The 15,655-nt window shown below is 40.7% G+C and overlaps 1 protein-coding gene across 1 annotated transcript in view; it reads right to left on the bottom strand.

Annotated features, from left to right (window-relative positions):
• Nucleotides 1-13,670, bottom strand: part of LOC308081229 (uncharacterized protein) — a 77,420-nt gene extending 63,750 nt beyond the window's left edge. The window contains exons 1-4 of the mRNA XM_080457617.1: nt 13,591-13,670; nt 4,727-4,773; nt 2,611-4,399; nt 574-747 (exon numbers count right to left, since the gene is read on the bottom strand). Of these exons, the coding sequence (XP_080313743.1) occupies nt 574-747; nt 2,611-4,399; nt 4,727-4,773; nt 13,591-13,646 (2,066 nt within the window). The 5' untranslated portion in view covers nt 13,647-13,670. The remainder of the gene's footprint in view (nt 1-573; nt 748-2,610; nt 4,400-4,726; nt 4,774-13,590) is intronic.
• Nucleotides 13,671-15,655: the final 1,985 nt, after the last annotated feature.

The following is a 15,655-nucleotide window of genomic DNA, read 5'->3' as shown; positions in this document are numbered from 1 at the left end:
TGAAAAGAGAGAGAGAGAGAGAGAGAGAGAGAGAGAGAGAGAGAGAGAGAGAGAGAGAGAGAGAGAAAGAGAGAGAGAGAGAGAGAGAGAGAGAGAGAGAGAGAGTGTGGGGGGGACTTATAGGTTAATATGGATAATAGCAAACATATATTTATGGAGCACAAAATACTTTGGCCAGAGCAACCGACTTCCTAGTCAAACCCCCGGCCACACCCATTTCCATTCCACTGATAATCATGCCAGTCTACACTTTGCACATGTTGAGAATTAGAAATAAAATACCAGTGATGCCCTTAAATAGATATGAAAGCTGTTTTTGGTACAATATTCATGCCAATAAATAAGTGTAAATGTTAATGAACAGATCAGTGCAAAACAGAGACACAGAGACCCAGAGGAGTGGATGTTCAAGACCAGCCCACTGCTGGACCACACACACACACACACACACACACACACACACACACACACACACACACACACACACACACACACACACACACACACACACACACACACACACACACACACACACACACACACACACAGGTTTGGGGGGGGGGGGGTACTGACCTCAGTATCTGCAGTCTACAGTGTGGACTCTTCATTGCGTCACAAAGCTGCTTCATCAGTGATGCTGACAGGTTGCAGTGAGTTATTTCCAGTTCTATCAGACTGGACGGATTAGAGCTGAGAGCTGAGACCAGGATCTCACAGCGTGTCTCATCCATGGTAAGGTCAACAAGTCTGTAATTACAGATTAAAAGGGAAAATGTGTTTTAGCTTTATGACAAAACATTCATTGACGTTATCAAACGTACGTCCGACGAGTGGTAATATAGAGCATAGCAGAGGCCGCCATTTTGTGGTTCCACAGATAGAAAACCCATTGTGTTGCCATGTCTGCTTATTATAAGCAACTTTTGGCTTGTTTTTCTTTGAAGTCTCTTGTAAATATTGGTGGTTGTGTTTTTTGGGGGCTTGTTTCTAAAGTATAGTTGCTTTTGTTTGCTGATGTTGTTTAAAGTGGCTCTCAAACATTTTCATGTCGAGAACCCCAAATTAAAATCTATTTGTCTGTGGGCCCCCATATAAAAATATTTTGTGCCAGGGACTTACATACAAGATTTGTTTTGAAAATAGCAGATCAAGTTATGAGCTTGTAGATCAGATTTTTTCAAATAGCCAATGTATATAGGCTTAAAGGGCTTATAGTCACTTCTTTTGGGCTGGTTTTCTTAGACCTGGTTGCTTATGGTTGAACTGGACATGGGTTTTATAACAAGGTGTTTAGTGTTAGGCTGTACTGGGATCAGTTGGTTGAACTGGACATGGGTTTTATAACAAGGTGTTTAGTGTTAGGCTGTACTGGGATCAGTTGGTTGAACTGGACATGGGTTTTATAACAAGGTGTTTAGTGTTAGGCTGTACTGGGATCAGTTGGTTGAACTGGACATGGATTTTATAACAAGGTGTTTAGTGTTAGGCTGTACTGGGATCAGTGTGGTAAAATGTCAAGTTTCATGGAATAAAAGTAGACTAACAGACAAACATTCAAATGTAAAACTAAAATGTCAAAGGTTTTTGTTGACTAAGATACAGACTAAAATGCTTGACTTTTAGTCGACTAAAACTAAACTAAATAAAAACAGAATTAGCTTGACTAAATAAATATAAAAACTAACAAGGGTGATTGAAACTGGACTAAGACTAAATTAAAAGAAATGCTAAAAAAAATAACACTAAAGGATAACACAAAAAGCCCCAAGGGGCTTGTTTCTATTGTTTCCATTGGAAACAAGCCCTCTGAGGCTAAATGTTTGAAAACAAGTTTAGTTATATACAAAAGACCATTTCCATTTCATGTTAATCTAATGTATAATACAGTTTTCTTTCTTTATTTATGAGCCAATACAGCATTATTGAGTTACTCATCGATGACAGAATGAAGCCACAAAATATGACTTTGCACTTTAAATACAATGTCTATGTACAGTGTGATGTTCACTAAATTAGCTTAGACTGTGAAAAAACTAAATTGAATATTTAATTATATGATATACTATATCTAATACATATTTATTTTCATAGAATCAAACGTTTTATGGTCATGATTCACCAGGATCCTGGATGGCTTGATTCTAGGCTTAAAATAAATGATATAAATATTATTGGAAATCTCTATGGGAAAAATGAATGGGGTCTTGATCGATGGAACCAGAAACTGTCCACCACTGCTATGCCCTATATCATGTCTAGTATATATTTGTATTTCATTCTAGGGTGTTTTGTGTGTAATGTAAAAGCAATATCTAAAGTAATATTATAATGTAACATATCACTGAGTTTAAATGAAAGCATGCATTAATGCGATGCTATCATTATTAATACTTTACTTTGGTTACTAATATTACTACCACAAAAAGAGTAAATACTAATAATAATACTATTGTAGATGCTGCATATAACCCAATGTTTTACAGTATTTGTATAATTGATACTGTAAAATGTTTTACATTTAAAAGTACAAAAACAGTTTAGTTGCATTTAGTGATGTTTAAAATGACTGACTGAAGCTTTAGTATGATTGAAATTCACATGAATACTAACCGAGCCTTTCTGCAGTTCCTCACAGCTGGCAGCAGTCTATATCGCCCCCAGTTAGATGTGTTGTATGACTGAGAGTCAAACTCATCCAGAACCTTCTCTGACATCAGCAGCATGAAGGCCAGAGCTGAACACTGGGTGTCAGAAAGTTCCTTCTCTGATCTGTTCTCTGGCTTCAGGAGCTTTTGGATCTCCTGCAGTACTGAGTCATCCTTCATCTCCATCAAACAGTGGAAGATGTTGATGCATCTGTCAGGAGAGTCATCGTAGTCAATCTCCTTCAGGTTGTTGATGGCTCTCTGGATGCTCTCTGGACTGTTCTTTCTCTGACCCAGCAGGCCTCCTAACAGTCTCTGACTGGACTCCAGTGAGAGGCCATGAAGGAAGCGGACAAAGAGGTCCAGGTGGCCGTTTTTACTCTTCAGGGCTTTGAACATGGCTTTCTTCAGGAAGTCATCCAGGGAACTGTCACTGTTGTAATCTTCCAGGAATGTCTTCAGCACCTCCGTCTTCCTCTCATTGAAACAGTGCAACAGGTAAACTGCTGCCAGAAACTCCTGAATGCTCAGATGAATAAAGCTGTAGACCTTTCTCTGGAAGAGCACACTCTCTCTTTTGAAGATCTCTGTGCACACTCCTGAGTACAGGGAGGCCTCTGTGACATCAAGACCACACTCTTCCAGGTCTTCTTGGTAGAACATGATGCTCCCTTTCTCCAGATGTTCAAACGCCAGTCTGCCCAGCTTCAGAAGAACCTCCCAGTCAGACTCCATGAGCTCCTGTTGATTCACGTCTTGTGAATACTTGAGATTCTTCCTCCTTGTCTGGACCAACACGAAGTGGCAGTACATCTCATTCAGGGTCGTGGGCAGCTGTTCTGTCTCGTCTGTCTTCAACACGTCCTCCAGGACGGTAGCAGCGATCCAACAGAAGAGTGGGATGTGACACATGACCTGGAGGCTCCTTGTTGCGTCTATGTGTGAGATGATTTTACTGGACAGCTTCTCATCACTGAATCTCTTCCTGAAGTACTCGTTCTTCTGGAGGTCTGTGAACCCTCGTACTTCTGTCACCCTGTCAACACATTCAGGAGGGATCTGATTGGCTGCTGCAGGTCTGGTAGTTACCCAGAGGAGAGCTGCGGGGAGCAGATTCCCCTTGATGAGGTTGGTCAACAGCACGCCCACTGATGATGTCACTGTGACATCAGAAACAATGTCATTGTTGTGGAAGTCCAGGGAAATTCTGCTTTCATCTAAACCATCAAAGATGAACAGAGTCTTACAGGCAGCAAGCTTCTCTGCTGTCAGCTTCTTCAATGTTGGATGGAACTCATGGATCAGTGTGAGAAGACTGAACTGCTTATGTCTGACCAAGTTCAGCTCCCGGAACGACATCGTAATCAGGAGATTGATGTGTTGATTGGCCACGCCCCCCGCCCAGTCCAGAGAGAACTTGTACGTAGAGAATGTTTTTCCAATGCCGGCGATGCCCTTTGTCAGAACACTTCGGATGGGTTTCACTCTGCCTTGTAACAGTTTGAAGATGTCAGAGCACAGGATTGGCTTGTCAAGGAGGTTCTTCTCCATCCTGGTTGCATACTCAAGCTGCCACACCTCATGTTGCTGATTAACCCCTACACTGTGTCCCTCTGTGATGTAGAGCTCTGTGTAGATCTTGCTGATGGAGGTTCCAGGTCCTGGTCCAGTGATGTCTTCTCTCTGACCTTCTTCTAACCTCTTTGTCACAACGATCATGTGTGGCTTTAAAATCTCCTGCAGACTGACATCCACTGGAACACAACAGTTCATCAATGTTAAACACACCTTCAGTCATACATTTATATCATATGGAAATATATGGATTTTTAACTAACTTTTTAAACTACGTTTTATTTTCTAACCCTAACCCAGATACAATGTAAATAAAACACATTCTGACTCTGAAACAAGTCAAAAAGGCAACAACAACCACAACAACAAAACGTTGTATTTATTTATATAACCAGTTGTAGTTTTGGTAGTTTAGAGTTGTATTATTTAGTGAGTTATTATGTATTCCATGTATTTATTATTTACATCATGTTTTTCACACAAATGAATGAAATGTCAGGCTTTACTTTGTTCAATGCTGGTGGGATGGTCACACACTGCACCAGTCCTCTCTCTGTGGACACACACACACACACACACACACACACACACACACACACACACACACACACACACACACACACACACACACACACACACACACACACACACACACACACACAGGTGATTAGCATGAAGCTAGTAACTATAGATGGACGGTAACAGACTAGTTAAGTACTAGTTATGTAGTAAACAGTGAACTAGTAAAATGCTGCTCAAATAAAGGTTCCAGCTCCATTAACACATTTAGACCTGAGGCTCATTCTAAAAAACAGGTTTTAATTCAAACATGTCATAAATAAACATGTTTCTATATATAGCAACAGCTAACGTTACACAAAGATGTTCCTGGATTGAAAGGTATAACAACGTATAGGTGTTCCAGGTCTTAATGGGTTAATGGACAGAAAGTCATTAGTCACAGCTTTCTCTTTCTGACAGACACTGTTTACTTTATTCTTTCATTATATTCCATCTCAAACAATACTAAACTTATAGTAGCATTTATTCACACAATACTTCCTTCCTATTGAAAGACAATGAGATGGAGGGCAATCACTAAGTGAAAAATTGTTACGCGGCGGATAAAAGCATGAAATTTGATACAGATGTCCATTGGGTCATCCTAAAACATCCTAGAAGGGGTGCCCAAAGAAATCTTAAACAGGAAGTGAGTTATGGACAAAATCCAAAATGGCCACCTAAACTGTTGACCGTTGACTCAAAAGACACCAAAATAATCTCCAAAAAGCATAAAATGTGTCACACATGTCCCTTGGGTCATCCTAAGACATCCTAGAAGGGGTGCCCAAAAAAATCTGAAACAGGAAGTGAGTTATTGACCAAATTGAAAATGGCCGCCTAGTGTTGTCGATTGACTCAAAAGACAACTAAAGAATCTCCAAAAAGTATAAAATGTGTCACACATGTCCCTTGGGTCATCCTAAGACATCCTAGAAGGGGTGCCCAAAAAAGTCTTCAACAGGAAGTGAGTTATTGACTAAATTGAAAATGGCCGCCTACAGTGTTGGCGATTGACTCAAAAAGCCTATAGAATCTCCAAAAAGCATAACATTTGGCACATATGTCCCTTGGGTCATCCTAACACATCCTAGAAGGGGTGCCCAAAATAATCTGAAACAGGAAGTGAGTTATTGACTAAATTGAAAATGGCCGCCTACAGTGTTGAAAGATGATGCAAGATACCTAAATAATCTCATAAAAGCATGAAATGTGGTACAAATGTCCCTTGGGTGATCTGAACGCATCCTACAAGGGGTGCCCAAAAAGGTTTTAAACAGGTTTTAAAGCAGTTGACACAAAAGAAAACGGGACGTCATAAAAGTGTATAATTTGGTACGTACATTGAGTGCTTCTTAATATATCCTAGAAGGGGTTATTTATTTGTTTGTTTGCCTGTTTATTAAACTTTTTAGGAAGGGACCATGTTGAAGAAATTCTAAATGGCTGTTTAAACAGTTGACCATGGCAATCTGCATATTATGCAGACTCAATACGACAGGTCGTATTTTGTAGTCTACCTTCTGTTTTCATTTCTACATCACTTATTTATTTTACTTTCTGCATCTTACTCTGCATATTCTTATTTTACTCTCTGCATCTTATTTATTTTGCACTCTACATCTTCTTGCTTGTTTTACACTCTATCTTCTCATGTATTTTCTTCTTGATCATTACAGTTTTTTTGTGATTAGTGTTTAGTAACTACATGTATTCATGTATGCCATTTCGCAATTACCAGCACATTGGCATAATGCTCTGCAAGGTAACCCAGCATCCCGGCATCTACACTTTCTCGAACAGAAGGGCTCAGCTTTGCAGCCACACTTGAGTTCTCTACAAACTTAAGCAGCCTCTGGCAAGAGTGTCCATAAAGGTGTCCACGAATCAGCGACTTTAATCCATCCATATTGGTCAGGAGATGGTAGAGATTGCATAGCTTTCAGGCTTCTGGACCAAATGCCAGATTGGCTGCTCGATTTGAATATTGTAGCAGTGCAGCCCGTGTGGGAGGAGTGTTTTCCATTGAGAGACTATTACAACTTTTTTTTGGCACCCCTTAGGATGCATTCAGATCACCCAAGGGCAACACTGTAGGCAGTCATTTTCAATGACTCACTTCCTGTTTAAGATTTTTTTGGGCACCCCTTCTGGGATGTCTTGGGATGACCCAAGGGACATGTATGCCAAATTGTATGCTTTTATGAGATTCTTTAGTTGTCTTTTGAGTCAATAGATAACACTGTAGGCGGCCATTTTCAATTTTGTCAATAACTCAGTTCCTGTTTCAGATTCATTTGGGCACCCCTTCTAGGATGTCTTAGGATAACCCAAGGGACATGTGTGCCAAATGTTATGCTTTTTGGAGATTCTTTTGGTGTCTTTTGAGTCAACGGTCAACAGTTTAGGTGGCCATTTTGAATTTTGTCCATAACTCACTTCCTGTTTAAGATTTTTTTGGGCACCCCTTCTAGGATGTTTTAGGATGACCCAAGGGACATCTGTATCAAATTTCATGCTTTTATCCGCCGCGTAACGATTTGGCCATTTTTGGTGGTTAGTACCCCCTGCTATGATGGAAACAAGCCTTAGTGCTTTCTTGAGTTCCATCCTTTTAGCATCCTTTTGTATTAAACTGTACTTTATGTGCTTTGTTTGCAAACTCTTAATAAAGTATTCAATCAAAAATAGACATTAATATACTATTTTGTAATTAGAGTAGGAATTATGTTTACCCCCATTTAGTTGTGTGTGTGTGTGTGTGTGTGTGTGTGTGTGTGTGTGTGTGTGTGTGTGTGTGTGTGTGTGTGTGTGTGTGTGTGTGTGTGTGTGTATGTGTATGTGTATGTGTGTGTATGTGTGTGTGTGTGTGTGTGTGTGTGTGTGTGTGTGTGTCAGGGTTTCCGCTAGGCATTTTTGGGGCCGGGACAGGATTATATTTTACCGGCCAAAGAATGAATGAATCGTCCATATTGTAATTAACGTCACATGGGGGGGGGGGGGCAGCACAGCTCTGGAATCACCCATGAACACTCTAAGAAGTAAGGGACAGATAGGTCACCGTGCCAAAAAATCTGTCCCCCATCCGCTTCCATCCTATCTCCTTGCTAAAAACCTCTGCATCTCCTTAACTTTTTACAGTGGGCAAAACGACTAATTCTCGATGCTCGATCCCTCCGCAACGGTGACTTGCGTGAGACATGTTGTTGTTCCAGGCTTTAGCCAGGACCATCCATTGTTGTGCACGCATGCATTGTTTACGTGCGTGTGCTCGCCGTGGAGTCTACAGCTCTAAACAGCGCAGCGTTGCAAACAGTGAGATTTCTGGCACTCAATGTAAACTGTTTTAATAAACCTCTGTTACCCATTGCGTTAATAATAACTCTTTGACGCCAATGACCACATTTCTCATCATATTTTGCTGCCAATGACGAGAATGACAAGGTTTTGTTTTTTCAGTGGTTTTATGCTAGATGCCGCTGTTCACTAACCAATGAGTCACCATTTGACTACCAGTGAAACAAAGAAGCAGCAAATCACGCGATCGCAAAAACAAAACAGCCTCATTCACTTCCATGTTAACTCATTGAGTGCCATTAACGTGTTTCACGTGTTTTAGCGCTATGGTGCAACGTGCCATTAACTCTTTCAGTGCCACAATACGTCAAATACGTCATGAGGCCTGACGCCCGTGTGCCACACTACGTCAAATACGTCATAAAAAAATAAATAATAATATATATATATAATATATATATATATATATATTTTTTTTTTTTTTTTAATTTTCAGAACCCAAGATATCATTATCTGAAGATTTGCAGCTCCATTCACTTCTTGTTTAACTTTTTACTGAAAAAGGCTGTATCTCGGCTCCTAAGCACTTTTGTTTTACTAAATTTAAAATTTTAATAAAAATCGTAATGGCCAGAAATAGATATTAATAATTATGGCACTCAATGAGTTAAAACCTGGAGGAAAAATATGTATGTGTGTCACCAACTTTCCCCACGTTATCCATCACAGACAGACAGTCACTGTGCTGCTTGTATAATATCTACGACCCATACGAGTTCTGGTCCCTGTTTTATTATCGTCAATTGGGCTTCAGATTCTATCACCTCGGAACCCTGGTTTTGTTATCATAACACTCTCTATCTCTCTCTCTCTCTCTCCACATATATGTATATATACACATATATATCAGTGCAGTGCTATCAGTGCTGTCAAGCGATTAAATTTTTTTATTGCGATTAATCACATGATTTGTGTAGTTAATCGCGCGATTAATCGCATATTTGTTATTGGCTCAAACTTGAATGATGAACTGAAAAGCAGTGCATTGTATTGTATACGGAGCAGGATGCATCCCAATGTATTATTACTATACTTTTATTATGTGTCATATACATTATAAAACAAATGTTTTCAATGTTATGTGAACCAGCAGCCATGGACATGTTGTTGTGACATCCCAAACTCATTTAGCCGTTCCGCTGTGTTTCCTTATTAATTCAGCTAAGCTTCAAGTACATTTTGTCGGGAGTGAAGCCAAGGAAACACCACGGGTACTTTGGAAGAGACACAACTTCTAAATGCTTGTGGCCGGGAAATGAGCTTCACAGAGCGGATGAAGTGTCGGCTGTCTCTCCCTGGCCGAGTGGCCGTGGCTGTGCTGCTCACTAGCTGTCGCTGCAAAGTGGAGACAGACCAGCGTTCTAAAAACGCTGTGATTGGTTTAAAGGGCCTAACATCCTGCCCCCCAATTGCTGTGATTGGTTTAGATGCACAGAGGGAGAGTTCAGATCAGAAAGCCATGTGAATGTTAGACCTACGGATGCCTCATAGGGTCAAAATAAGGCAATTTTGTAAATGAGCGATTAATGCGATAAAAATATTAACGCTGTTAAATCGGTCATGCGTTAACACGTCAATAACGCGTTAACTTTGACAGCACTAATATATATATATATATAACTACTTATTGCAATCATACAATGTTGTTACTTTATCCAAATAATGATATTAATAATAGGCTTAAATGATAAAATAGTATAATAACAGCATTTTCCCAATCGACCACGGTGGTGATGTTTATAATTAATGACCAATTAAACATTTTATCGGTCAATGGCCGGTAAATACCAGCTAACGAAAACCCTGGTGTGTGTGTGTGTGTGTGTGTGTGTGTGTGTGTGTGTGTGTGTGTGTGTGTGTGTGTGTGTGTGTGTGTGTGTGTGTGTGTGTGTGTGTGCATGCGTGTTTGATTGATTGATTGATTGATTGAATACTTTATTAAAAAGATTGTTAACAGTAGAGGTAGTACAGTCAAAGTTTATGCTTAAAAGATAACCCCAGGGTCTTGTTTCCATTGTGGTCTGTTGTACTCAATTAATCAGTATGTTTGTGTGTGTGTGACTCAATATTCAGCTCTAACCATTCTAACTAAATCTAAGAGGATTCTATCACAACATTGAGTTTCCTGATCATTGATCTTACTTTGAGTGAGGTCCAGGTTCATCACTGACGTCTGAAGAGTAGATGCCACTCGTTGTGCTGCTGGCTGCTGGAGCCTCAGGTTTCGGACGCTGGTTGTCACCTCTGTTATCACAATCACACAACACTGTTTATGTCACCTCTGTTATCATTACAATCACACAACACTGTTTATGTCACCTCTGTTATCAACACAATCACACAACACACTATTTATGTCACCTCTGTGATCATCAGACATCAGTTATGATGCACTGCTGTCATTGGCGGAAGATAAAAGTCTAACTGGCACGAGTGGAGATAAAACAAGATGTGAAGCCAGAGGCATTGCAGCTAAGAAGAGTCTTGATGTACCTCGTGCAGTGACACAACTGAATGTGACAAAACAATTCCTGCTGGACTACAGAACAGACAGCAATTATGAGAGAGTGCTGTCTGGTGCAAAATCACTGGCGAAGGACTTGGAAACAGAGGCCTGTTTTCCTGCACAAGGTGCTCTGTGACCACATAAAAAGAAAAAGAAAGTTTCACACCGAAGGAGAGGACGAGCCAGAGAGAGATCCACGGGAAGATTACAAAGGGTCTTTCTTTAACAGAGTACTGGACTGTGCTAGCAATGCAGTGGAAGAGCGTTTTTCACAACTCCAGGAGCACGGGGCTATGTTTGGGGTGTTGTATGACATTGCATCCATCAAGGAGAAAAACACCAACGACGTTCTCCAAGAAGCACGGCACAGGAAAAAGCCCTGACACAAAACGCATCCGCTCAATCCAGAGATATTGATGGGCAAGAACGTTTCGCAGAGTTAACTGTCTGAGTAGACGTCTCACGGCTGGAAATAAACCATTAGATGCACTCAAGTACATTTGTGACAGTGGGACGGAATCATCTTTCCCCAATGCATTTATAGCATTAAGAGTGCTTCTCACCCTCCCAGTGTCTGTTGCAACTGGAGAACGAAGTTTCTCAAAATTAAAAATAATTAAAAACTCTCTCTGTAGTACAATGAAGCAAGACAGACTTAATGGACTGGCAACGATCTCCATAGAGCATGAATTGGCACAGAAGATCAAAATGGAGGATGCAGTTAGGAGCTTTGCTTCCATAAAGGCCCGCTGTGTTCAAGGTAAGGCCCATTTATAGCTTTATTATTTGGTGTGGTTGTTGAGTTGCTGACTGCTGCTGCTGCAGATGTGTTAGTGTGTTTAATGAGAAAACATGAGAAAGAGGTAGAGATTGAACTTTTTATTTCGTTTGAGGAGCTAGGAGCTAGTTGGTTAATAGATGTCAGCTGGCCCGTGCAGTGCTTGTCATGACTGTTAATGTTCATTATTATTCAGACGTGGTTGGTAGGCTACTCTATTATGGATCATCATTGCTGGTTCGTTTTGTGTCCCTTTCTGTGTAAAATTACAATTCTGTCACTAGGCTACCTGTTTCAGGACCATGGACAGCGCTGTTTGTTGTGTGTAGGCTGGAGTAGTGTGTGTGTGTGCGTGTGTGCGCGTGTGTGCGCGCGTGTGTGCGCGCGTGTGTGTGTGTGCGTGCGTGCGTGCGTGCGTGCGTGCGTGTGTGTGGATAACAGACAGACTTAACTTTTAGTTCAGTTTGGGTTCCTAGCCTGCTTGTTTTAATGATTACAGTACAGTTATACATACAGTTATACATTTCTTCCCTACCCCCCACCACCCCACTGTAAATCTACAGACTGGAAGAGGAACGAGAGAAGTTCAAAGCACAGTCGGAGGGAGAGAGAGAGAGAGAGAGAGAGAGACAGAGAGAGAGCCTGTTTCTAAGCCCCCCCTCCCCCTGACAGAATTGTTCACAAATTAAAACATTATAGGCTATTAGCGTTCTTCTTGCAATGATAGTAGGAATTACAATCTTATGTGAGTCTTTTTAATAAATGCCTCATTTGAATCAGTGTTTCATAGCCCTATGTTGTTATTTAACCCATTAAGGCCTGAGGTTCCGATTCTACAAATGTCTTCTAAATCCCAACAGTTAAAAATAAAACGTATGTTGCTATACCAGTGGTTCTCAAACTGTTTCATAATTGTCAAGGACCCCCAAAATGATATGTATTTGGCCACGGATCCCCTATCTCAAAATATGTTGTTCCAGGGACCCCCAGGAGCAAAGATTGGAGTAAAAGAAAATCGCTTTAAAATAATACATTATTCAAAGATTTTCAAAATTATAAAAAAATAGCAGATCTACAAGCTCGTAGTGATTTAGTAAACAGAATTGTTTACTAATTGTATATTCGTCTCTCTTGCATCATATTGTTGAACAGTCAATGCAAGTAAAACCAGTCAGTCACACTACAACATGCTAACAAATAAACCACCATCAGTGCTGCAGTTTAGAGGAAAGAAGAATGAGACTAAAAAAAGTTTACAACGTTACCACCAAATAATACACTAATAAACATGGAAATTGTATTATATAAGCCTTTTCTACTGAACATCGCTCACCTTTACAGAGGTAAAAAGATGATGTTGGAATCCAGGGTATACTGGAAGTGGAAAGCTGCTATCCGATTATTATCATTATTATGATGGACCAGAGCTTATTGATTACTGAGGGGATCTTCGTCTCTTGGATTAATATATCACTGTCCTGCGTCGGAATTGGGGATGGATCTATTCTGGACACAGCTTTCATCCACTGTTTCCTCATCGGATGGTAAGACTTATTAGGCTTTTGTGTGTGGCGTTCATGTGATCAATATGTAGCCTACAGTATGATAAATTAATACCACGACACAATGGAGGCGTGCCTGTGCCTCCAGCGACATTAAGGTATGATAGTCTAATTTCATCATAACGTACAACTTTGGCTGAGTCGGCCGACACTGGCAAACACTGCGAAGGACCTAATAATTCAGCTCTAGAATAGCAACCGATAGCCTAAAAATAAATAAAAAGTGGCATTGGAATTTGCATCATGTCTATATAATGCATAGGCTACAAGCAATACATCGTCTGACATATGTTTTTATTTCTTATGCGTTGACAAATGTTGGGCACAATGGCACATACATATTTTATTTGAGGTTTGGCACTGTTGTAATTGATTTTGCATGAAGAATAAAGAATTCTAATGACATACGCAAGCTTTGATTCCATGTAAGTCAGCCTCGGAGCTGACTTGAGAAGGAGCGGACCTGACGCTAAATTAACCTACAGAAAAGCATTAATGAATCATACTCGTAACGTGGGAAGTTGCGTAAATTCCTTTACGTTCAATATATGGGCGTAAACTCCTTAGTGAATCCGGCCCATTGTGTTTCCTGATCAGTGATCTTACCTGTAGTCTGGTGGTCCAAGTTCATTACTGAAGTCTGAAGACCTGCCACTCATCATAGACACATAGCTTTGTGCAGGAGATGCTGGTCTCTGGTTGTCAGCTCTGGAATCATAACAATATAAAAACTATCAGTGTCTGGATCATACATTCCTTAATAACACAAACTAACACAATTAAAGTTCAGACTGATCCTACTTTGGCATATTTAATTTAATTTTATAATATTATTCAATTAATAATATTGAATTTTGATTATTTTTTTTCCATTTAAAAAATAAAATAAAATAAAAAAGAAATTGAAAAAACATGGCCCCCTCATGCATTAGAAAAGAGAATATGTGTTTAGAATAGGTGTTTTCGATGGTTCATGGTTCATGGTTATAATGGAGTTTGAAGTTAAATGGTTTTGTATAGGAAGGGGTCGTGTCTGATAAAATGAATATCAAATATCTAAATAGTGAGTCAAGCAACTTAAAAAGTGTCTGGGGTGAAACACAGAAGACTGAGTAGACGTTTAAATGACCCCAAACATGTTTGAAAGTGAAATATCCCTTTAATATGTGTGTATTTTAAGTTATTTGCTTTAAACCAGGTTATATTAGTGGACAGTAGCATGAATGATCTGTCATGTAGTTATACAGTGGTTCTCAAAGTGTGGTCGGGGGCCCCCCGGGGGTCCTTGAGTGGGTTGCAGGGGGTCCCCAGGTAAATTAGTTAGTAGTGTGTGTGCGTGTGTGTGTGTGTGTGTGTGTGTGTGTGTGTGTGTGTGTGTGTGTGTGTGTGTGTGTGTGTGTGTGTGTTAAGCATGCAGAGATTCATCGATACGAATCGTTGAATCGATAGTAAACGCACGTGATGCGAGTGCTTCGGTTCATTCAGTGTGCATCGGATACAATTGACGGCTGAAATTGACATTCATCTCCGCAGCGCAGTAAGACTACAGACTAACTATGCAGCAGCAGCACCCTCTACTAGAACATAATATACTAGATTAAATGAATATAATACAATAATACAGTCCAGGGTCTTTAACGTTATTCAGGTCAAGGACCCCTTAGCTGAGAGAGAGAGATCAAGCAGGGACCCCCAGTACATCACAGGCCAGTGGTTCTCAACCTGTGGGTCGGGACCCCCAGGGGGGTTCCCACATGATTTTGGAGGGGTCCCCAGATGACAGTGAAGTGACTTTTAAGACCTCTTTTAATACCTCAAAAAGAAAGAAATGAAAGAAGACCATTACTGCATCAAAAGTAATCAACAAACTATAAAAACTGGTCAAACATTGGCCAAATAATGTAAGAAAGATGCAACAATTGTGGAAAATAGCAGGTGGCGTTGTGAGCTTGTAGATCGGCTATTTTCACAATATGTATCTCTGAAAATGTAATGCCTCAACTCCTACAATTCCAAGTGCTTATCAGGGTGGGGGGGGGGGGTCCCCAGTTGAAATATGATAATTTTTGGGGGTCGTGGCCTGAAAAGGTTGAGAACCACTGATAGGCTTTTGTATAAAACTGTGTTGCAGATGAACTACCCACTGATGTCAGGACAGCAGAGACACTGATGTCAGGACAGCAGAGACACTGATGTCAGGACAGCAGAGACACTGATGTCAGGACAGCAGAGACACTGATGTCAGGACAGCAGAGACACTGATGTCAGGACAGCAGAGTCACTGATGTCAGGACAGCAGAGTCACTGATGTCAGGACAGCAGAGACACTGATGTCAGGACAGCAGAGACACGGATGTCAGGACAGCAGAGACACTGATGTCAGGACAGCAGAGACACTGATGTCAGGACAGCAGAGACACTGATGTCAGGACAGCAGAGACACTGATGTCAGGACAGCAGAGACACTGATGTCAGGACAGCAGAGTCACTGATGTCAGGACAGCAGAGACACTGATGTCAGGACAGCAGAGACACGGATGTCAGGACAGCAGAGACACGGATGTCAGGACAGCAGAGACACTGATGTCAGGACAGCAGAGACACGGATGTCAGGACAGCAGAGACACGGATGTCAGGACAGCAGAGACACGGATGTCAGGACAGCAGAGAC

Source organism: Gymnoscopelus braueri (assembly GCF_963280865.1).
Source record: "Gymnoscopelus braueri genome assembly, contig: SCAFFOLD_83, whole genome shotgun sequence".
Taxonomy (NCBI): domain Eukaryota; kingdom Metazoa; phylum Chordata; class Actinopteri; order Myctophiformes; family Myctophidae; genus Gymnoscopelus; species Gymnoscopelus braueri.
Note: the sequence above shows the minus strand (reverse complement) of the source record. Positions and strands in the feature narration are given on the sequence as shown.